The following is a 25,405-nucleotide window of genomic DNA, read 5'->3' on the forward strand; positions in this document are numbered from 1 at the left end:
ACTTGAGTACACATGACAATAAAACCTAATTCTAAAGTTAGTATATTCTCTGCACAAAGTTCAGGCGTGGCTAACATTTATTTCTTCTTGCTCTCAGCAAGCTGTAAGTGACATGAGACCAAAGTTGCAACTGTCTGTAATATTATTGGGTTTATATGAAAGCCAGCAATTTGATCCCAAAGATCATCTTTTCAATAGCAAGGGGAAGCAATCCTGTTTCCAAATAAATATGCTAATTATCCATCTCTGAACAAAACAATCTTTCATCTTGGAAACATATGTGCAGATTTCAGCACAACTACCAGCAATCTTGATATTATTGAAATTTTTATGGCGGAGGGGATTTCAGAAGACTTTAAATCTCTTGATTGCACACAAAACAACAGCTAAAATTGTCCTGAATTGTAAATAACAATTCACGGGTGGGAAAGCAAGTAGTAAAGATAATTCCAGGGATGGAGAGTTTTTCTTATCAAGAAAGGTAAAGAAGATTGGGCTTGTACCCCTTGAAGTTTAGAAAAATGCCAGAGATCTTATTGAAACATATAACATTCTGAGGAGGCTTAAAGGGTGGTTGCTAAGAGGTTGTTTTCCCCTTGTGGGAGATTCTATGACCAGAATACATAATTTTAGAGTAAGGGGTCACTCATTTAAGACAAAGATAAGAGTTTTTTTTCTTTCAGAGGATAGTCAATCTATGGAATTCTTTACCACAGAGGGCTGTTAAGGCGGGATTGTCAAGTGCATTGAAAGCTGAGATAGACAGATTTTTAAGCAGCAAAAGTATCGAGGTTTTTGTGAAAAGACGTGCAGATGAGGGTTATCAGATCTTGATCTCATTGAATGGCTGAGAGTGCTCCTTACAACTCAACAGATCACATGTTCCCTCTCGTTTATCATAAGTTGTAAATATACAACTTCAAATTATAACATTTTTACAAATCAGAAGGTATATCCTGAAAGATCATCATAATATCAGCTTTACCACCATAATTCTACAAGTAAAAACAAAAGATGCAGAAAAAGATAGAGAGAGAAAAACACAAGTTAAATATAAAATATGTTCAAATGCAAATTATTGCATATACTGGAAATATAAACACAAAGTGCTGGAAATACTCACCAGGCCTGGTAACATCTGCGGGGAGAGAAACAGATTTACTTTGTCACACCCATGACCTTTCATGAGATCACGTACTTTAATCAAACATATTCTTCAATTTAACATAACTCTGTGAAGATTAAGAATAGATTGCATACTTTAGAGGTTGAATTATGTTTGCAATTGCATCAAGTTTTCCGCCACCTTTCTTTGCCTGAAGAGCTGAGTTTTGAGATTGTGATTTTACTGTCACAGACAAACTTGTTTAAATCCATTCAGAGTCATAGAGATATACAGCACAGAAACAGACCCTCTGGTCCAACTCATCCATGCTAACCAGATATCCTAAATAAATCTAGACCCATTTGCCAGACTCTGGCCCATATCCCTCTAAATCCTTCCTATTCATATAACCATTCAGATGCTTTGTAAATGTTGTAATTGCAGCAGCCTCCACCACTTCCTGTGGCAGCTCTTTCCATACAAGCATCATACTCTGCGTGAAAAAGTTGCCCCTTAGGTCCCTTTTAAATCTTTCCACTTTCACCTTAAGTTTATGCCCTCTAGTTTTGGACTCCTCCACCATACATAAAAAACCTGAGCTATTCATCCTATCCATACCTCTCATGATTTTATAAACCTTTATAAGGTTACCCCTCAGTGTCCCAATGCTTCAGGGACAAGTACCCCAGCCTATTCAGCTTCTCGCCACAGCTCAAACCCTCCAATCCCAGCAACATCCTTATAACTGTTTTCTATGCCCTCTCAAGTTTAGCAGTATTCATCCTATAAAGTACAGAAGTCAGACAACACCAGGTTATAGTCCAACAGGTTTATTTGAAATCACAAGCTTTTGAAGCATTGCCCCTTCGTCAGGTGAGGGGGCAAGCTTGTGATTTCAAATAAATCCGTTGGACTAGATCTCATGGAATACAGAGAGAACCAGCCATTTGGATACAGAACTGGCTCAAAGGTAGAAGACAGAGGGTGACGGTGGAGGGTTGTTTTTCAGACTGGAGGCCTGTGACCAAGGGAATGCCACAAGGATTGGTGCTGGGTCTACTACTTTTCATCATTCATATAAATGATTTGGATGTGAACATAGGAGGTATAGTTAATAAGTGTGCAGATGACACCAAAATTGGAGGTGTAGTGGACAGCGAAGAAGGTTAACTCAGATTACAATGGGATCTTTATCAGAAGGGCCAATGGGCTGAAGAGTGGCAGATGGAGTTTAATTTTGATAAATATGAGGTGCTGAGTTTTGGGAAAGCAAATCTTAGCAGGACTTATCCATTTAATGGTAAGGTCCTAGGGAATGTAGGTTCATAGCTCCTTGAAAGTCACAGGTAGATAGGATAGAAAAAAAAGCATTTGGTATGTTTTTCTTTATTGGTCAGAATATTGAATACAGGAGTTGGGAGGTCATGTTGCAGCTGTACAGGGCATTGGTTAGGCCACTTTTGGAATACTGTGTGCAATTCTGGTTTCCTTCTTATCGGAAGGATGTTATGAAACTTGAAAGGGTTCAGAAAAGATTTACAAGGATGTTGCTACGTTGGAGGATTTGAGCTATAGTGACACGTTGAATAGGCTGGGGCTGTTTTCTCCTGTAGCGTGGAGACTGAGGGGTGACCTTATAGAGATTTATAAAATCATGAGGGACATGGAAGGATAAATGGACAAAGTCTTTTCCCTGGGAGTCCAGAACTAGAGGGAATAGGTTTTGGGTGAGAGGGAAAGATATAAAAGAGACCTAAGGGGCAATTTTTATCACGCAGAGAGTGGTAAGTATATGGAATGAACTGCCAGAGGTATTGGTGGAGGCTAGTACAATTGCAACATTTAAAAGGCATTTGGATGGGTATATGAATAGGAAGGGTTTGGAGGGATATGGGCCGGGTGCTGGCAGGTGGGACTAGATTGGGTTGGGATATTTCGTCAGCATGGACGAGTTGAACTGAAATGGCTGTTTCCGTGCTGTACATCTTTATGACTCTATGACTATAACCTGGCGTTATAGTCTCACATCTGCTCTTGTCCAACCCAGTCCAACACTGGCACCTTCCTAAACATAGGAAGTATCTATGGTATACATGGATTTCCAAAAGGCTTATGATAAAGTACACAAAGATGGAGTTCATGGAACAAAACAGATAGTGGCAAGTTGGATAAAAATTTGGCTGAGTGAAAGGAAACAGAAACTGGTGGTAAACTATTGTTTCTCAGATTTGAGAAATATATATAGTGGAGTACTCTGGGAGTTGAAGTTAGGAACTTTTTTTTCCCTTGATCTAAATTTGGGCATAGATGGCATAATTTCAAAACTCACAGATGACAACACAAAAAGCTGAGAAGAATAGTCAACTTCAAAATGGTACACCTTGGTGAAACAAGTGGACAACTGTTAAATAAATTTAATGCAGGGAAGTGTGAAGTGATTTATTTTAATATGAAAATTCGAGTAAGGCAATGGAAAACAAAAGTAATCAAGACAGCTTGTAGAATCACAGGGATCTGGAGGTATACATGCTATTCAGAACTTGGGGTTTAGAACAAACCTGTTTTAAAATGCATCCTCTAATTTGAAATAAAATGGAAAATTTTGAATTAGGGGATGGTGACCATACTAACTTTTCCAGCTGACCTCCAATCTTGTATAAATGTGAGCTTACCTAATGCTTGGGTTTTGTGTCATAACTCACACCAAGTTCCATTCAGCCATCACCCATTAGCTAACAGGCGAAAGTGAGGACCGCAGATGCTGGAGATTAGAGTGGAGTCCTTTTGTCCGAAATGTCAATTATTCTGCTCCTCGGATGACGTCTGACCTGCTGTGCTTTTCCAGTACCACACTCTCAACGCTTTAGCTGATAGGCAATGCATTTACTTGAAAAATTGCACCTTGGTTTCAAATTCCTCCACTGCTTTTACCCCTCCCTATCTCTACAATCTCCTACAGCACAACTTTCTGAAATATCTTTGCTTTAAAAATTTTATGTGCTCCAGTATGCTGTACCTTCAGCTGCCAGACCCTTGAGCTCGAAATTCCCAATTCCAGCCCCCCACCACCAAACTGTTCTTACTCCCTAAATTACACACCTCCCTTAATCGCATCACTGAACTGATGAAATTTTGTAGGAACAGATGCTGGAATTTAAACTGAAAACGAAAAGTGCTGGAGATCACAGTCATTCAGGCAGCATCTGTTGAGAGAAATCCAGTCGACGTTTCAAGCCTAGACGACTCTTCATCAAAACTGGAAATCAAACTTTGTTTTGATATCACTCCAACACAGAACCATAAACAATTTTAAAATGCCATACAGATTAAAAATATAATTGCTGCTGCTATTTGTAGACAATTTCACCAAGGAACTAAATTAAGTAGACCAGGAAGAAACAGGCAACAATATAACATCCATAAACGAAATGTTCACTGCTCCTGTCACTTCAGTTTAAACTTTATCCAGTATTTCACATTTATTGACAAAGTCAGAAAACACTAGGTTACAGCCAACAGGTTTATTTGAAATCACAAGTTTTTGGAGCACAGCCCCTTCGTCAGGTACGAAGGAGCAGCGGTTGGAAAGCTTGTGATTTCAAATAAACCTGTTGGGACTATGACCTGGTGTTGTGTGACTCCTGACTTTTTGTCCACCCCAGTTCAACACCATCACCTCCTCATCACGTTTATTGACGACACGGCTATTGTGTTTCCCTCTCTTCCCTCCCCCAAACTAACAATGATACTGCTCCGTCTCTCAATTTATTTTGTCAACCTCTAGATCGAAGGACATGAACACGCAGACATATTTTCTCTTCCATTGTTGATCATCTGAATCACAAAACTCAACGCCTCTCCTGGAAATTACCGCATGCGTGCCATGGCCTGAGTCCACGTGACCAAGCGTGTGCGCGAGACGGAGGTTTGGTTGGAGTTCGAGTGGAAATCAGTAACGGCCAAAATTGTTTTGAAAATTCGGGGCAGGGAGAGAGCGGAACGGAACATAATTCACAACGCACACATTACAATAATATGTAAATAAAATACATTACAGTTACCCGTCGAGTTTTTAAAAGTATGTTTATAAGCCACGAGAGTAGGTGGGTAATGGCCCGAACCAGCATTTGATGTGGGCTGGAAGGAAAAGAAAGAGAACACGAAAGCTGTTGGTGCCGAGTGGAGGAAGCTGCAGGGTTCGACGTCTTCGTACCTTGGAATTGGTTAATCGCTGATGTTTTGGTTTGACAAAAGCAACATTCGTTTGTTAACAAAGGAACTAACCGTCATTAAATACGTATCTAAATATTTATATTTCGAAAAATCCATTTGTGGTATACATCTTTTACGAGGAGGAAGTAGAACGGATCTGCTCAGATTTGAAAAAATGACATTCGGCTAACAAAAATAAAATAACATTTAGGGAACGTTATCGTTTGCTCATTTCACTTAGGGGGCGAGGTGGGAAAACCGAATGTGACATCAGGCTACGACGAAGGAGATCACCGATAAAGTAGATTTTGTACATTCAGCAAGGTAAATGATTTACCCAAACAATTCGAAATGTACTGAAACTGATTAACTCCTGAGAGACTGGGGCAACAGGAAAATAAAATGTAAAGATCGGCGAGATTAATCACTATGAACATCGTGTGGCAAAATAGTAGTCATATCAGCTTTCAATTTACTGAAGACCGCAATTTACAAAACCGGTTTGCATACGGAGGAGTGAAAAGGGGCGTGTGAAACAATAAGCAGCTGCCCCAGGAGTCTCTATACCGCCTGTCTTAGAAACACGATAAAATTATAACAGGTTTTTGCGCACCGAGTAAAGCTTCAGTTTTTCGCAACTCTTGTTTCCAACATTATGTCTACACGTAACTTGCTCAGGTCCACTTTTGCCCAATAACTTCAGAAGATAATATATACCAAGACTTATATATTTAGAACGACAGCAGTGACATTGGGATACAACAAAGCTGTTTTTTTTGGCAGTGGAGCTCAGTGGGAGGCGCGTTTGAAACCTGATTGGAATTTCTATGTGATTCTGCCACTCGGTGCATGTGACAGGAAAACGTTTGCTTCCTGTTTGCTGGTTCGTCTAATGGTACAATTTACTCTGCGTGTCCTTTCTGGAGGAACTTTTTACACCATTCAGAAGTATTGAAATATTATTATCCAAATGCTAATGTTTTTATGTATTTAATGGTTAAAAAGATAAAAATGAAACTGAGCAGACAGTTCACACTATTTGGAAGTGCCATATTCTGCGTGGTGATATTTTCCTTGTACTTAATGCTCGACCATGTTCCGTTCGATCACCCAAAGAATGTGAAGAAAGGAGGGCTATTTCCAAATGTAAGTGTTCATAAATAACTTGTACGTTCATTACGTTTGTGGTTGCTGCGAATAAAATCTGTTGTGGGCCGTAGAATACTTTTCTCTCTTTAACAGATTAACAACTTATTTTCAAGTTATGGGTAGACATTAAAGTCTCTTGTATGTAACTATTTGAGCAAGGTTTTCGTTCTATTTGTTTTTGTCTTTATTCAAAAATACATCGTGGTATGAGGGAAGGGCAAATTTATGTCGTTTCAAAATCCCTCCCCCACCGTCCCGTTTTCACAGGTGCATTGAAGAGTTTTATTTGAACAACACCATTCACAATGTGCCAAAACATTTTACAGCCACTTTTAAGGATTTTAAAATATAATGGAGGAAACAGTCACTTTGCACAGGGAATGTTGCACAAATAGCAATGGGGTAAAGAGTCAGTATTTTGTAGTGTGAATCGAACAAACACATTTTGGCCGAGTAATTAGGAGTAAATAGTGGCATATGGGGGCAGGGGAAGAGGGGAGGTGGTGACACTGTCCCACAAAGGGAAAATGAGCAAACTGGGCCTCTATTCTTGAATCTCAAAGAATGAAGTGATCTAATTGAAACCGACAAAATGCTTAAAAGGATAAACAGGATAGATGCAGGTAAGATATATCTCCTGGTCAGTAGTCTAAAACTAGGGAACATAGACTAATAGTAAGGAAGATGTCATTTAGGTTCAACATTAGACTTTTGGTTTTACTCTGAATGTTGTGTTCCTTTGGAATTCTGTACCACAGAGGGCTATGAAAAATGATCTTTGAGTATGTTTAAGGTCAGTGGAGGATCTGGACTCACATTTAGGCTGGACCAGGTAAGGATTGCAGATTGTTTTTCTTAAAAGACATTGGTGAACCAGTTGGATTTTTACAAAAATTGAGGATAGTTTTGCACTTGCCTTTATTGAAACTAATTGGAATGAAGTTCCACCAGGCGCCACGATAGGATTTTAATGTACAGCACTAGAGCATTAACCTGCCCTCTGAGTTAACAGTCCAGTGACATTAACACTGTATCATCTATGTTCCAATTATGGATTATGTTCTTTGAGGGTCAGCAGTGCTGGGGAAAGAGGAGCTGGATTGGAGGAGTGTTTTCTTGCACATTCTGTCTCTCTCATGCTCACTGCTCCTGTAATAAATCTGCATTGTTTTCTGCTGTCAGAATTGCCTGCACTTGTAATTCAAAGAATCATACAAAAGAGACCCATTGAGACTATGCCATTAAAATACACTTCCACCTATGTTAGTCCCACTCTCCCGCACTAGGCCCATAACCTTGGATTTTTTGACACTTTTGTGCTCATTCAAGCGTATTTTAAAGATTGAGGTTTCCTGCCTCAACTATCCTTCTCGGCAGTGCATTCCAGATTCCCATAAGACTCTGGGTTAAAAAGCTTTTCTTCAACTTTCCTTTACACCTCCCACCTTTCACTTCAAAATTATGCCCTCTTGTCTTTGACCGTTTGACTAAGGGGAACAGCTGCTTTCTATTCGCACTGTCCATACTCCTAAGCACATATGCCTCTATCAGGTCCCCCTTCAACCTTCTCTACTGCAAAGAAAACAACCCAAGCTTATCCAGCCTCTAGCTATGAAGTACTCTCACTGGCAACATCCTGATTAACTCTTGCATACCACCCAGTGCAGTCACTTCTTTCCTATAATGTGGCTATTAGAACTATACACAGTACTCCAGCTGAGGCTTGGTCAGTGCTTTGTACAGCTTCAACATGATCTCTCTGCCCTTATAATCTTAAGTCACAATTGATAAAGGCTAGCATCCCGTATTCCTTAAATACCCTATTAACCTGTCCCCTCACCTGTAATGATCTGTGGAAACGCACCCTTTGAGCTTCCTTGTGTTCTTCTGTTCATTAAGTATTCCTTTGTCTTGTTCCTTCTTCCAAAATGCATCACCTCACATTTATCAGGGCTATATTCCATCTGCTATAGATCTGCCCATCTGACTAATCTGTTTATGTTGTCCTGTAACCTAACACCTTCCTCTTCACTGTTGAAAGTACTGGCAATCTTTGTGTCAATCACAATGGCCCCATGTATTAGCACCCTAACAGGAAATATACTATGTTCTGTAAATGAATAAAAATAAATTGGATCATTTGCAGAAGTGAAATAAGCTTGGTAAGTCAAATTAAAATCTTTGATCTGTTTGAGAATCATAATTCCAACAGTGGTGAGTAGGATAGACTAGCTAATTACCTTGCCCTTTCAATAGTTAACACTATTCACTGTGGAGCAAGATCAATGAAAAGTTCAATGTTCTTGCTTCCATTTTGTATTTATTCATAGTTAAAATGATTGTCTCCAACTTTATTCATTTTAACAAGTGGATTTGGGGGTTTACATGTATCACAAGACAGATTCAACAGAAAACAGAATTACTTGAAACTTAACCTCATTAATAGCATTTACTGAAACAACCATAGCAGCTAAAATAATTGGGATGCGACCCAGAGAGAAGGTTCAGCAGGAGGAGATGAAAAGCCAAAATTAAAAGAGACAAAAAGGGAGTCAAGAAGACATAGAAATTATAGGCTAGTTAAGGTGCAAAGGAGTTTGGCAAGGTTAGATGGTATTTATTTTAATGCAAGGAGTCTGATTAACAAAGCAGATGACTTGAAGGCACAAATTAAAAGTGGGGGTATGATACAATTGCTATCACTGAAACACAGTTGAGAGAGATGCAGAATTAGCTCAAGATTCCAGAATATAGGGTTTTCGGGCAAGGTGGGGAAAGAGGTAAAAGAGAAAAGGATATTGCAGTATTGATCTCGGAATCAATTATAGCGGTAAGGAGGTATGTCATAGTCAGAGAGATGTACAGCATGGAAACAGACCTTTCGGTCCAACCCGTCCAGGCCGACCAGATATCCCAACCCAATCTAGTCCTGCCTACCATCACCTGGCCCACATCCCTCCAAACCCTTCCTATTCATATACCCATCCAAGTGCCTCTTAAATGTTGCAATTGTACCAGCCTCCACCACATCCTCTGGCAGCTCATTCCCTACCTGTACCACCCTCTGCGTGAAAAAGTTGCCCCTTGGGTCTCTTTTATATCTTTCCCCTCTCACCCTAAACCTATGCCCTCTAGTTCTGGACTTCCTGACCCCAGGGAAAAGACTTTGTCTATTTATCCTGTCTATGCCCCTCATAATTTTGTAAACCTCTATAAGGTCACCCCTCAGCCTCTGACGCTCCAGGGAAAAACACCCCCAGCCTGTTCAGCCTCTCCCTGTAGCTCAGATCCTCCAACCCTGGCAATATCCTTGTAAACCTTTTATGAACCCTTTCAAGTTTCTTGACATCTTAGAAAACTCTTGAAATGAAGCCATATAGGTAAACTTAAAAACAAAGGAGGACCAAACACATTGTTGGGAGTGGCCAGAGAGAAATAGAAGAGCAGATATGTCAGCAAAATTTAGGGAAATGTAGAAGTAATATGAATATTGTGTGAACGGTTTAGATTAGATTAGATTGGATTAGATTATTTATAGTGTGGAAACAGGCCCTTTGGCCCAACAAGTCCACACCGACCTGCCGAAGCGCAACCCACCCAGACCCATTCCCCTACCTTTACTCCTGCCTTAACACTACGGGCAATTTAGCATGGCCTATTCACCTAACCTGCACATTTTTGGACTGTGGGAGGAAACTGGAGCACCCGGACGAAACCCATGCAGACACTGTGGGAGAATGTGCAAACTCCACACAGTATATAGGGATCAGAATTCTTAAAATGTTTCCAGGAGATATTTTAAAATCAGTATGTAGAATGCCCTCCGAGAGAGAGTAATCCTGGACTGGTAGCACGGTGGCTCAGTGGTTAGCACTGCTGCCTCACAGCATCAGAATCCCAGGTTCTGTCTGTGTGGAGTTTGCACATTCTCCCCTGTCTGCATGGGTTTACTCTGGGTGCTCCAGTTTCCTGCCATAATCCAAAGATGTGCAGGTCAGGTGAATTGGTCATTCTAAATTGCCCATAGTGTTAGGTGCATTAGTCAGAGGGAAATGGTCTGGTTGGGTTACTCTTTGGAGTGTCGGTATGGACTGGTTGGGCTGAAGGGCCTGTTTCCACACTGTAGGGTGGAATCTAATCTAATCTTAATGTTCGGTAATGAAGCTGGGCAAGTGGTTGAAGTATCAATAGGGAAATGTTTTTCAGGCAGCAATCACAGTTGTTAAATTCAAAGTTGTTATAGAAAAGGCCAAGGATGGACTTGAAATCAAAGCTCTCAGCTGTGGAAAGTGACTTTAATAAGCTCAGATATGGTTTGGCCAGAGTAGACTGAAAGCAGATACATTTAGATAGATATATCAGAACACTGGGATGCAATCAAGAAGGGAATATGCGTAGTACAGGGCCAACCTGTTCCAATAAAAATAAAAGGTGGACCATCAAATCCTCTGAACCCTCGCTACCAAGGAATGAATAAAGAAAACGGGACTGATACCAAAGGCTCACAACAGCCGAACTTCTACAGGAGTACAGAATGTGGAAGGGGGCACTTCAAAATGGATATTACGAGAGTGGAAAGGGGCATGAAACGATAACGGCAGATAAAATAAACGAGTACGGCCAATGATAATTTGTGTCGAGCCAGATGACATTGGCAGGGTTCTAATGCATACTTTGTGTCAGAAGGATAATGTGGGTGTAGAAATTTGGGGAAAAGGACTAAGATACAGTTTTTAAAATTGGCATAGACAAGATGTTCTGAGGGGTCTGACAAGCTTAACCATAGATAAATTTCCAGGACCAGATGAAATATATCTTATGTTGAATGAGGGAGTAAGGAAGGAAGGAAGGAAGTAAGTAAATAGCAAGGGTGCTAACAATAATTTTCAATTTTTCACTGGCCACAGGAAACGTGCCACTGGACTGCAAAACAGTCCATGTAGCATTATTCAAAAAGGGACCAAGAGATAAAATCTATAGGAATCTATAGGCCAGTCAGTCTAATCTCAGTGATGGGGAAACTAGGAAGCAATTCTGAGGGACAGAATTAATCTGACTGAGGCAGGGATTAATCAACCACAGCATTACTTTGGTAAGGGGAAGTCATGTCTGACCGACTTAATTGAACTTTTCAAAGAGTTGACCAGGTTGTTGTTAATGTAATCCATTTGGACTTGGGCAAGGCTTTTAATAAGATCCCATATGGGAGGCTTATAGCAAAGTTAAGAACCCATGGGATCCAAGGAAATTTGGCTAATTAGGTCCAGATTTGGCTGAGTGGCAGAAAACAGAATGACGGTTGAGGCGTAGTACTAGTTTTTATGACTGGTAACCTGTGTACAGTGGAGTTCCACAAGCTTTCAGTTTTGGGGCCTTTGATGTTTGTTGTATATTTAAACAATTTGGACTTGAATGCAGGAGGGTTGATCAGTAAGTTCATGGATGATATGATGGTGGGATGGTAAATAGTGAAGAGGGTAGTCATAGATTACAGGAGAATATAGACAGACTAGTCAGATGGGGTTGGTCAGTGGCAAATAGAATTCAGTCTGAATAAATGTGAGAGGATGTACTTCGGTAGGACAAACAAGGCAAGAGAATAGATTACAAACTGTATGACTCTGGAAAGCACCAAAGATCAGAGGGACCTTGGTGTGTATGTACACTGGTGTCTTAAATTATCTGGAAAGGTCACAGTCAAAGGGCATGGAAATGGACTATCCAGTCCAACTCACCCATGCTGACCAGATATTCTAAATTCATCTCATCCCTTTGCCAGTGTCTGGTCCATAGCCCTGTAAACCTTCCTATTCTCATACCCATCCAAATGCCTTTTAATTGTTTTACCAGCATCCACCACTTCCTCTGGCAGCTCATTCCATATATGTACCAGCCTCTGTGTGAAAAAGTTGACCGTTAGGTGCCTTTTAAATCTTGCTCCTCTCTCCTTAAACCTATGCCCTCTAGTTTTGGACTTCACCACCCAGGGAAAAGACCGTGGCTATTTGTCCTGTCCATATCCCCCATGATTTTATAAGCCTCTATAAGATCAACTCTCAGCCCATCGCCCCAGGGAAAACAGCCCTAGCCTATTCAGCCTCTCCCTATTGCTCAAACCCTCCAACCCTGGCAGCATCCTCGTAAATCTTTTCTGAACCTTTTCAAGTTTCACAACATCTTTCCTGTAGCAGGGAGACCAGAATTGGATGCAATATTCCAAAAGTGGCCTAACCAATGTTTTGTATATCCACAGCATGACATCCCAACCTCTATACTCAATGCACTGACCAATAAAGTCAAGCATACTGAACACTGCCTTCACTATTCTGTCTACCTTGTGACTCGACTTTTCAAGAAACTATGAACCTGGTCTTTTTGCTCAGCACCACTCTCCAGAACCTTACCGTTAAGTATATAAGTGATATCCTGATTTGCCCTACCAAAATACAGCATCTCACATTTACCTCAATCAAACCCATCTGCCACTCATTGTCCTATTTGATAAAGCTCCCTTTGTGCTCTGAGGTATTTTCTTTGCTGTCCACTACACCACCAATTTTGGTGTCATCTGCAAAATTTACTAGCCATACCTCCAAATCGTTTGTATGAATAAAGTGGTTATAAAGGAATATGGTATACTTGCCTTTATTAGTCAAGGCATATCGTTTTAGAGCAAAAGATCTTGCGGAAACTGTGTATAAAACATTACTCTGGCTGTGCTTAACCAATGTGAGTTCCAGAACTGTACCCATTACAAAAGGGATGTGATATCATTAGAAAGAGTGTGGAGGGCATTTAGCAAGATCTTGCCTGTGCTAGAGACTTTGAGTTATGAAGAGAGATTGCTGTTGGAGCAGAGGAGATTGAGGGCAGGACATAAAATGATGATGGGTACAGTCAGGGTAGACCAGAAGGAACTTTTCCCCTTGTGGGAGGGATCAGTGATTGGTAAGGAACAGGAGGTTTAGAGGGGATATGAGAGGGAAAAGAAGTTCATCCAGAGGTTGTGGGAATCTGGAACTCGCTCATGGTTGATTTGTTTGTGGTCTTAACTCCATGTTCCTATCTGCCTCCTATAATCAATGACTCCCTTGTTTTTTAAAAGTCTGTCACATGCAGTCTCGAATAAATTCAGTGACACAGCCTCCAGTGTTTTCGAAGGAAGAGAATTCTGCAAATTAATGACCCTCTGAGGAAAAACCAACCACTCCTGATCTCCACTTTCAAAGGAGGTCCCGCTCTTAACTTATGTCCCCCAGTTGAAATCCCCCTGACAGTACCAAACATCCTCGCAATATCTATCAGCCACTGCTGATTTAACTTAGTGTGTAGTGTGAAGTAGTGTAGCTGTGCTTTTCTGTAGGTTGTTGCTGAGCGTCTGTAATATCTGACTGCTGAACAATCCCATGCCATATTTCAAATAAACAGAGCCCATATCCATTGACCAGTTCTGATGTGATTGATAGGTTTACATAAGTAAAGTCAAAACCACAGCATAGTGATCAATAGTGGATTTGCTTGGACAATGCAAGTATGAAAAGTCTCTCACAAGATTTGAAATGATACAGAGCCTACATGCACTGAAACCCCAGGAGGCCAAAACATTGTACAGATAGCAATGACTGAGCACAGGTTTTGTGCGCTGGCTGGATTGGTGGTTCATGTGTTCACAGTCAGTTTTAGATTGACCTATAATGGGGCCAAAGTCCTCGGGTGCGATTTCCCCAGACAAAAATGAAAGCACGAAAAATGGAGGGGGGAGAAAAGTTCGGCTGCAGCTGAAAGCAACAGGGAAGGATCAGCTACTTTGTTGAATCTCCCCAGTGAGTAGAAGGCTATAAGTTGCACTCGAATAAACAGCATTTTAAAAAACAGAACATCAGAAAGGTGACCACCAAACTCTCAGCTTAAATTGGAAGACCGCAGACTTGAATACATGTATATTGAAGCTTTTTAAAGAAAGAGTAGAGCTACCCTTTTTAGATTTAGCAGTTGCATAACCAGATAAGAAAATGGTGAAAGGAACGATTACACAGAATTAGTGCTTTGAACCTGACTCAGGAGGATCAGACAGATTCTGTTAGTGTATGGAACATGTGGGAGATCAATGTTCTGTGAAAGTGAACTTCAGAATTCACCATTCGCACCTGATGTCTTGCAGACAACAGCCACAAGAATCAATTAAATCATTTTCATTAGTAATGTGAATTAGTAGATGCCAAGGTGTTTTGTTCTTGTTTAGATGTCAAAGGCGAGGACTAATGTTTCTCGGAAGCTGAACTCTCTGAATGGGTAATGAATATTGTCATAGCTTCAGTGCTGATCAGAGCTTTCTTAAAAAAAAATTATTGGAGAAAAATAAGGTCAGGACATTGAAGCACTTCCAAAAGATGGCTGAAAATATGAAACCACTGCAGTGGGATAGTGACAACTGGAAGTATTAGAAGCACTGACTAGTATCAGTGTAAAAACTGAAAGAATCGTGGAAGGTGTAAATTAGAAACAGTTCAAAGGCATTTTGTTCCTGTCAGAATGAAGGGTAAGATTAAGGAACAATGGATGAATACAGATATTGAGGTTCTGGTCAAGAATAAAAGAGAATATTTCTTTCGATATAGACAACTTGGTTCAATTGAATCTCTTAATCAATATAAAAAGTGTCGGGGCATTCTGATAGAGGAATCAGGAAGGCACAGAGGGAATGTGAGACAGTATTGGCAAATAAGACATGGAGGAGCTGGTGTTGGACTGGGGTGAACAAAGGTAAAAATCACACATAGTCCAACAGGGTTTATTTGGAAGCACTGGGTTTTGGACCACTGCTCCTTCATCAGGTAGCTGTGGAACGGGATCATGAGACGCAGAATTTAAAGCAAAAGATTACAGTATCTTGCAACTGAAATGATACATTGATCAAACCTAGATTGTTGTTAAGGCTTTCATCTTTTAAAATGCATCTTTTAAATGCAGGTTTTGGATCATTAATATGTAAATTCCAGAACTACTTTTAAGCCACATTCACGAGCTAACTTAAGGTTTTATAAAAAAAAAGTGACATCTCAGCTCAGAAAATGCATTAAAGATGTGAGGTTGGAGTCTGTCTGTATCCCAATCTTGAGTCAGACTAGTTCTATTTCCAAAGTAGGAATTCCTAAAATATTGTATGGATAGACTGCCTATAGATCGTATCTGAAAATTCAGCCCATAGACTTATATGTGTGTTCATAATGACCTCCTCAGGAAACATCCACAGGATGCAACTGCTAAGGCAAATGTTCTTAATTGCCCTACAGCATCCTGTTATCATTTGGTGAGCCAAGATGTCCCTATCTTCTGCATTCCCTGAGATCCCCCTTTTTTCTGAACCTTCCTGCCTGTCTAATTTCTAGTGCAGTAAATGTGTTCTATAATTCAGCATTATATTTTAGTCTAAATGTTTAAAGACAGGTTTTAAGGTTATAGACTTTCTCATTCCCTTGTTTTGTCATTTCATGACAACTACTTGGCTTAAACAAGTATACTTAGTCCATTCAGTCAATTTATATTCTTAATAAGTCAAGTGCCTCCTCTGGCAAGTCATCATCCGGAGGAGCAGAGTCTAAAAAATACTAGATTTCAGCATGGAAGTTCGGGCATGGAGGTAGAGGGGGAGACATGGGTCGATTACTCAGATTCCTCTTTGGCTTAGGTGAAAAGCAATGTACAGTCCATTTTATGCATAAGTGGAGGGCAATGTATATTCCTAGGATGAGACCAAGGATTATCAGTACATCTCACACGGGATCCATCCATACAGCGACCATAGCCAGCAAGTAATACTCCATCCACATGAATCGGATGACTGTGGGGCAGGTACGTTCCCTGCATCTTGACCCATTTTGTTGATAACATCTATCGTCCAAAATGTCTTTCAAGAAATCAACGATGTGGGTGCAACATTGCGGGCCAATGACTGAACAACCGTCTCCTTCTTTAGCTAGGAGAAAATCTAGCACTAGTTGATTGAGAAGCATCATCATCAGAGTCTCCTGTAACTCTTTGTTCACTAGTTTCAAAGCATGGGTGGTTGAGTTGGCAAGTGTTTTGATATCATACGCAAGGTATGGGCATTTAAACGGGCATTGGATAGGCATATGGAGGATAGTGGGTTAGTGTAGGTTAGGTGGGCTTGGATCGGCGCAACATCGAGGGCCAAAGGGCCTGTACTGCGCTGTATTTTTTCTGTGTTTCCACGTAATAGGGTACCCTTCATTGTCCAATACTTCCCGGGAGCAGAGAAAATACAGCATGTTCTTCGCAGCCGGCAACACACTATCGATGAGCATGAGCACCTCGCCAAGACCTTCCCTACACCTCCACTTCTCCCCTTTTAAACAATTGCCAAACCTTAAACAGACCATGGTTCGCAGCAAACTGATCAGCCTTCAGGACAACATGGATCACAACACTGTACAACCCTGTCATGGCAACACTGCAAGATTTATAAGGGTGTCAATATGGATACTGCCATTACATGTGGGGACTCCACCCACCATTTTCACGGCAGGTACTCATGTGACTTGGCCAATGTTGTCTACCTCATACGCTTACAGGCAAGGATGCCCCAAAGCATAGTACATTGGCCAGACCAAGCTGATGCTATGATAACAATGAATGGACGCCACATGACAATTGCCGGACAGAGGTGTTCCCTTCCAGTCGGGGAACACTTCAGCAGTCAGGGACATTTGTCCTCCTATCTTCAAGTGACCATCCTTCAAGGCGAACTTGATACTCAGCAACACAGAGTGGCCGAGCAGAAGCTGATAGCCAAGTTTGGAACCCATAAGGATGGCCTCAACTAGGACCTTGGGTTCATATCATACTGAGTTGACCCCACTACACTCTACACTCTCTCTCACGCACACGCTCTTACATACTCACTCAGTCTGCGTCTCTCTGTCTATCTCTGACAGGCTTATGCTCCATCACACACTCTCACTTTACAAAGCAGGGTGTGCGCTCTCTCATTTGCAGAATTATATTTGCAGATACATTGTATTTTGCTCAAAAAGCACACAATCTTCAAGCAGTCAATCCATTTAATATTTTATAAATTCCTTCTTTTGGAAATAGAACCAGTCAAACTCAAGATTGGGACACAGACAGACTCTAACCTCACATCTTCAATGCACTGTCTGAGCTAAGATGCCACCTTTTGTTATAAAGCCTTAAGTTATATTGAGAAAGTGACTTAAAAGAAGTTCTGGGATTTTCATATTAATGAACCAAAACCTGTAACCCATTCTAAAAGATGAAAGACTTAACTCTTATTGCGTCCTTCCTATTGGAAAGATGTTGTGAAACTTGAAAGGGTTCAGAAAAGATTTACAAGGATGTTGCCAGGGTTGGAGGATTTGAGCCATAGGGACAGGCTGAACAGGCTGGGGCTGTTTTCCCCGGAGCGTCGGAGGCTGAGGGTGACCTTGTAGAGGTTTACAAAATTATGAGGGGCATGGATAGGGTAAATCGTCAAAGTCTTTTCCCTGGGGTGGGGGAGTCCAGAACTAGAGGGCATAGGTTCAGGGTGAGAGGCGAAAGATATAAAAGAGACCTAACAGGCAACTTTTTCACACAGAGGATGGTACATTGTTGTAATAAGCTGCCAGAGGAAGTGGTGGAGGCTGGTACAATTGCAACATTTAAAAGACATTTGGATGGGTATATGAATAGGAAGGGTTTGGAGGGATATGGGCTGGGTGCTGCCAGGTTGGACTAGATTGTGTTGGGATATCTGGTCGGCATGGATGCTTTGGACCGAAAGGTCTGTTTCCTTGCTGTACATCTCTATGATTCTATGATAACAATCTAGATTTGTTCAATATATCATTTCAGTTGCATGACTCTAATCTTTTGCTATAAATTGTGTCTTATGATCTCATTCCACAGCTACCTGATGAAGGAGCAGCACTCCGAAATCTAGTGCTTCCAAATAAACCCTGTTGGACTATAACCTGGTGTTGTGTGATTTTTACCATTGGCAGATAAGGTCAAGGATAAACCAAAGAGCTTCTACAAATTCATGAAGAGCAAGGGGCTAACTAGAGAGTGGATAGGATCTCTTTAAAGATCACGGAGGTCCTGTTTATTTTGCGTCAGCTTTTACTGTGGAGAAAGTAATAGTCTAGGGAATGCGGAGAAATAAACTTTGATGTTTTAAAAATAGTTCACATTACGGAAGAGAAGGTTCAGGAAGTCTTAAAGAATATACTGGTGGATAAATGAGAAGCTAACCTGCACCAAGTTCTGCTTGTCCAAAACCTGTTTGTTACCTGACATTGGGCAATGCTGTCCTCATACCCTCAATTATAAAGAAGGATGAGAATTTTAAAATTGCCTTCATAGCTATGCCATTCCCTATCTTGCACGATACACACTGCTAAACCTTTTGGAAAAACACCAACCTCTTGAAGGAGACTTTCTCTTTCCTTGGGTCACACATTGTGGAATACAAATGCCTCCTGACAATGCCAGTTTACATAATTTGAACAGGTGTTACTGATCCTTCCTTGACAGTCATCTTAATGATTGTTTTATTGGGAAAAATGGTACATGTGGTGCTAGGAAGTTAAAAAAGTCTGAGACATCTCTGCAAATCCTTTTAATACTGGAAGTAAACAAGTGTTTACTTTGGTTGAGCTGGATGCTGAAACTTGAATAGATAGAGTCAAAAAAGTTAATCTGCTCTACATACCTCTAGGTTGTGCCCTAGGCCCAACCATCTTCAGCTGCTTCATCAATGACCTTCTCTCTGTCATAAAATCCGAAGTGGGAATGTTCCATGGTGATTGCACAATATTAAGCACCATTTCCGGCAACTCAAATACTGAAGTAATCCATTTTACAGTGAAGCAAGACCTGGGCACTGTCCAAATTTCTGATGACAAGTGACAAGTGATGTCTATGTCACACAAATGCCAGGCAATGACCATCTCCAGGAAGAGACAATCTAACCATTGCCCCTTGACATTCAATGGCATTGCCATTATTGAATCCTTCAGGTTACCAAACAAAAAACAAAGTACTGTGGATGCTGGAAATCTGAAACAAAAATGGGAAATAGCATGAGAAACTCAACAGGTCAGACAGCATCTGTGGAGAGAAAGCAGAGTTACCACTTCAGGTCTAGTGACCCTTCTTCAGGACTCAGTCCTATTCCTTAGGGATGCCATTGACCACAAACTGAATTGGAATAGCGATTATAAATACTGTAGCTTAAAGAGCAGGTGAGTGGCTAGGAATCATGAAGGTGAGTAACTCGCCTGACTCCCTAAAGTCTGTCTACCATGTACAAGGCTCAAGTCAGGAGTACTTCTCACTTGCCTGTCTGAGTGCAGCTGTAACAACACTCGAGAAGCGACAAAGCAATCTGCATGAGTTGCACCACATCCACCATCAGCATTCATTCCCACCATCGCTGATATTTTGCAGCAGCAGAGGCATGCAGAAATTTACTGGGGATCCTAAACCAGTCCCATCTAAACCCATGACCACTACTGCCTAGAAGGACAAGAGAAGCAGATACATGGGAACACAACCATCTGTCAGATTTCCCCCCTGCACCAATCTGGCTTTGAGACATATTGCTGTTCCTTTAAATTTCCTTGATCAAGATCCTAGAAATCTTTTCCTTAACAGCAATGTGACTGTACCTATAACAAATGGACTGTCGTGATTCAAGAGACCGCTCATCACCACCTTTTCTAAGGTAACTATTGAAAAGCAATAAATGCTGGTCCAGCCAGAAAAATTCAGTTCCTGTTTACAAATAATTCCTTCTTATTTTCTGTGAGCAAAACACTAGATTTTGTTTTTTATTTCTTGCTTGAGCTAAACCAATTCCCACATTCTAAGTTGGGACTGTTTACTGCTTACGCCTCAAATAGGGATCTGTTCTGAAAAAGTGGTGATTCAATGAATGCAGTTATTGAGATCTATGAACCTCTGGTTTGCTTAAAGTTTAGAGGAGCTTAGATCTGGCAAAACATTGTAACATTGTACTTCTGCCTGGTAAAAAAGCAGATCATAAATTCACTGAGGCTGGAAGCTGATGTGAAGATCTAAGGGTTCTGCAGGCTTACCATTATAATGCAGACTTATGTTAGGAGCTAATTAGAAATTTGAATCATTTTATTCACATTTTGTAACATAAGATTATCTTGGATAAAGATGCAAAATGGGACGTTCTGAAAAATGAGACTTGATTCGTGAGAAATAGAGGAACATTGATGTTGATACTACGTTCTCGTCTTCGTCTGAACAGGTGCTTTTTCAAGATTAGCAAATATAAAACCTATTGAGTGACATTTTCCCTTTTATTTTGCAGGCACAGCTTTCAATTCTGCATGAAAAAATTGACCATCTAGAGCGTCTATTAGCTGAAAACAATGAAATCATTTCAAACATCAGGGATTCTGTTATTAATTTGAGCGAATCTGTGAAAGATAACCAAGGGGACCATGAAACTTCAAATTCAAGTAAAGGATTTTTCTCTGAAGTCTTTGGATCTTCCTCTTCCATTATTTCAATTGAAGCCGAAGATTGTCAGTTTGCCTCGAAGGGGTATGCAAAAGGGTCAAATTTGCAAGTAAGTAATAATTATGTTTTATGGACGTGCAGTAGCTAGATCTGTTTCATTCCAAAGTGCTAATTAGTTTTCAACCAGTAGCTTGGCTTTTACAAATTTCAAAAGAATTACTAACCATTTCCCCATAGTGAATCCAGCAAACCGATTAGACGCAAGCATTGGGGATACAAAACCTATGTTACATGCCACATTGTTCCTGGCTTCTGGTCTGATCTTGTAATCACAATATTTATGAGGATAGTTCAGTTATATTTCTGGTCACTTGTAACTCTCCACAGTAGTGATAGTGGGGGAATTTGAAATGGTAGTGCCACTGAATGTCAAGGGCAATTATTAGATTCTCTCTTCTTGGGAATGTTCATGACTTAATGTCCTATCTTATTCCTGTGTTTTGAGCAGAAAGTGATTAGGCCTGGGACACATTCCTGTTGAGATCACTGACATCTAACAACCATAGCTATCTTCCTTTGTGTTGAGTACGATTCCAAACAGGAGTTTTCCCAGATTCCCATTGACTGTTGATTTCCTAGGACTCCTTGATGCTACACTCCTTGGTGCAAATGTTACTTGTCACTTATCAGCCCAAGCTTAGAGTTTGTTCAAGTCTTGCTGCATATGAACATAGACTACTTCAGTGTTTAAGTAGTTGTGAATGGTGCTGAACATTATGCGATCATCCCCCCCTCCGACCTGTGATGAAGGGAAGATTATTGATGGATATGGACTGAGTAAAATAATTGGCCACTGACACTGTGGTAGACATGTTTCCGGAATGTCAAAATGTGTAAACTTCCATCTAGAAAACCAAGGAGACAAATTTGTCTGACTGTTTTTCACACATTGACGCTGAACAGACAGAAGGTTGAAAAACATTATTTGTGCAGATGAATAACAACAGGAAACAAAATTCTGAAGCTGAAATATCCAATTTCAAAGGTGGTTACATTGTCTATCATGTGTTCTGTTGATTTCAGAAGGGGTGACACTACGTTGTCCATAAAAAGATGGCCGTTCTTCACTTCAGTAGTTGATCCAGTAGACCCAAGATTTTGTTGTTAATCTTTTCTTTTAATCTTTCTTTTTGTCATTCCAGGAGAAGGAGAGAGAGCTGTTTTCTTTGCTGACATATTCACATCTGTCCAAATAGTTGCACTCAGTCAATTTAGCATTTTCAGCCCATTCACAGTGTGGCACACTTACACATACTAGAAGCTATATTTACAGGCAGCAAGGACATGTGCCTAGCAAATAGGTGACTGTCATTCATTGGTTTATTTCACAGGATACTGTTGGGGGTGAATTAGGGATAATCTACTCTTTAATTAGCATTATTTGATAGATTTTCCATGCAGTACCTCTATCAATTAGAGTGCATTTGCCAACCAATCAATGCTGTCATCTCATGCAGCATAAATGTTGGTTTTTCATTTGAAATTGATGCTCTTTTGACTTGCCGTGAAGATTGCAAAGTGAAATACTTCAATAAAATGTGTGTTCTCAGCAATTCTCAAGTTCTGTATTATCAATCAACTACTTATTTGCCCATTCTGCAACTTTATTCATTAGTCATACTGCTTCTCAATATTTGATATCATCCACAGATTTAGAACTTGGTTTTTGATTTGAAGATCAAAATTGTTCCGATTATATTGTGTTAGCAATGGTCCCAACACTGATGTTCCCACCTTCCGTCACTCTGAACAACTGCCTTTTATTATCTTTGTCAGCTTTCAGTCTTGAGACCAGTTGGCAATCTTTACTTTGCTGGCTCCAGTTTCTGTGACCTTAGTCATTTGTCTATTAATGCCACTTTATCAAACATCCTTTGAAAATCTAGGTTAGACATATCTAGCGCCTTACCATTGTCTACTGTCTGTGTTAACTTCTCAAACAAATTCAGTAGGACTGCATCGATGTTTGACAATATTTTGTTTCACAAATTTTAATTTCAGCCATGCAGAATGAGCTTTTCTTCAATCTATTACCTTTCTTAAAATACTTATGTCGTTATCTAAAACACATTATATAATCGTCTCTACTCTTAGAAATTCCCTTACTTTTACTCATCTTGTCTATTCTAGTTCAGTCCCCACCACTTGATCCAATGACAAATCTCCATTTGGGTTCTGAAGAAGAATCATATTGGCTCAGAGTTAACATAAAAACCAAAGAACTGTGCATGCTATAAATCAGAAGCAAAATCAGAAACTCAGCAGGTCAGGCAGCATCAGTGGAGAGAAAGGAGAATTAACGTCTCAGGTCCAGTGACCCTTCTTCAGAACTGAAGCTGAGTTTTTGCAGCAATTTCTGATTTTGGTTCAGAGTTAACTTTGTTTCTGTCTCCACAAATGCTGCCAGACCTTCTGAGTTTCTGTGTTCACTTTCAATTTTATTTCAGCTCTTCAACATCTACATTAGTTGCTTTCACTTTATAAATCTTGTCTTGTTTGGTTATTTCACACTTCGAATCAGAAGGGCCACCAGTATATACTGTAGGAACTCCATTTTCTTCACCACTTGTTACCATTTCTCAACAACTACTATTTCTGTCAATATGAGGGCAGTTGAAATCCACAATTATTTTTAATGTAATTCCTAATTTTTCTGCATGTCTTTCTCCACCTTCGTCTGTTCTCTAAAAGGTTAGCTGACATAATGAATAAACTCCGCCTATCAGAATATAAAGAAATGTCCTGGATATTTGATCATAAATTATCTGGAAGAGGGCATTGCTGGTCTGATCAGTAAGTTTGCAGATGACATGAAAATTGATGGAGTAGCAGAAAGCATAGGGGACTGTCAAAGAATACAGGAGAATATAGATAGACTGGAGAGTTGGGCGGAGAAGTGGCAGATGGACTTCAATCCAGGCAAATGTGAGGTGATGCATTTTGGGAAGTCTAATTCTAGAATGAACTATAGTGTAAACAGAAGAGCCTTGGGAAAAGTTGATGAGCAGAGGGATCTGAGAGTTCAGTCCATTGTACCCTATAGGTGGCTGCACAGGTAGATAGAGTGGTCAAGAAGACGTATGGTATGCTTGCATTCGTCGGACGGGGTATTGAGTATAAGAGCTGGCAAGTCATGTAAAAATTGTACAAGACTTTGGTTTGGCTGCATTTAGAATACTGTGTAAAGTTCTGGTTGCCACATTACCAAAAGGATGTGGAGACCTTGGTAAGGTGCAGAGAAGGTTTACGAGGGTGTTGTCTGGTATGGAAGGTGCTGGCTATGAAGGGAGGTTGAGTAGGTTAGAATTGTATTTACTAAAAAAAAAGAGATTGAGGTCTACAAAATTATGAAGGGTATAGACGGGGTTGATAGAGATAAGTTTTTTCCCAGGGTGAAGGATTCAATAATGAGAGGTCACGCATTCAAGGTGAGAGGAGAAAAGTTTAAGCCAGATACACGCAGAAAGTACTTTACACAGAGGGTGGTAGGTGCCTGGAATGCGTTGCCAGTAGAGGCAGGCACGATAGATTCATTTAAGGTGCATCTGGACAGGTGCATGAGTAGGTGAGGAGCAGAGGGATACATATCCTTAGGAATTGGGCGATGAGTTTAGACAGTGGATTTGCATCGGCTCAGGCTTGGAGGGCCAAAGGTCCTGTTCCTGGGCTGTAAATTTTCGTTGTTCTTTGTTCTTTCTTTGTCCCTGGAAGGAGCTAGCCAGTTTTTAGTGTTTGCTTAAGTAATTGTTATCAGTGCTTACAGCATATAGCCAAAATAATATCTATTTACATTCTTAACTTGGGTCAGATTTCCTAGATGCTATTGTCAGAAACAACCATTTACAATACTTTTGCAGCATTGGCTTACATCATCATAAGAGCATCCATTTTTTGATCTAGATCAATTAGTTTGATCCTGTATTATCTTCTGTTGCAATCCATATTGATTCTATTTTGGTCTTGTTTATTGTGGTGTTCTTTTTCTGTACTAACATTAAATTATCTATTGGTGTCAGCTTATTTCTAATTTATTCTAGATGTTGGATATCTACAACATTCTGCCTTTTGACAATCCAGATGGTGGAGTTTGGAAACAGGGCTTTGATATCACGTACAATGAAAATGAATGGGATGATGAGAAACTGCAAGTCTTTGTTGTACCCCATTCACACAATGATCCTGGTGAGGAATACATTTTATGGGTTGGAACTTCTTCATAATTTTATAAAATGAACAAACTGTCTGGAAATCATTAGTATAAGTTATATTTTATATTGTATTAATTTTTCAGCAGAACAGGAAAGTTAACATGGGTATTTATAATGCTGATTTGGAAGCTGTCAAGATTGCCACTCAAGTCCA

At 40.3% G+C, this 25,405-nt stretch overlaps 1 protein-coding gene across 1 annotated transcript in view; it reads left to right on the forward strand.

Annotated features, from left to right (window-relative positions):
• The first annotated feature begins 4,960 nt into the window (after positions 1–4,960).
• The window catches only part of man2a1 (mannosidase, alpha, class 2A, member 1), a 233,201-nt gene continuing 212,756 nt past the window's right edge, over positions 4,961–25,405 (forward strand). The window contains exons 1-3 of the mRNA XM_072583645.1: positions 4,961–6,463; positions 20,832–21,092; positions 25,081–25,225. Of these exons, the coding sequence (XP_072439746.1) occupies positions 6,302–6,463; positions 20,832–21,092; positions 25,081–25,225 (568 nt within the window). The 5' untranslated portion in view covers positions 4,961–6,301. The remainder of the gene's footprint in view (positions 6,464–20,831; positions 21,093–25,080; positions 25,226–25,405) is intronic.

The sequence above is a fragment of the Chiloscyllium punctatum genome, chromosome 2 (genome assembly GCF_047496795.1).
Source record: "Chiloscyllium punctatum isolate Juve2018m chromosome 2, sChiPun1.3, whole genome shotgun sequence".
NCBI lineage: Eukaryota > Metazoa > Chordata > Chondrichthyes > Orectolobiformes > Hemiscylliidae > Chiloscyllium > Chiloscyllium punctatum.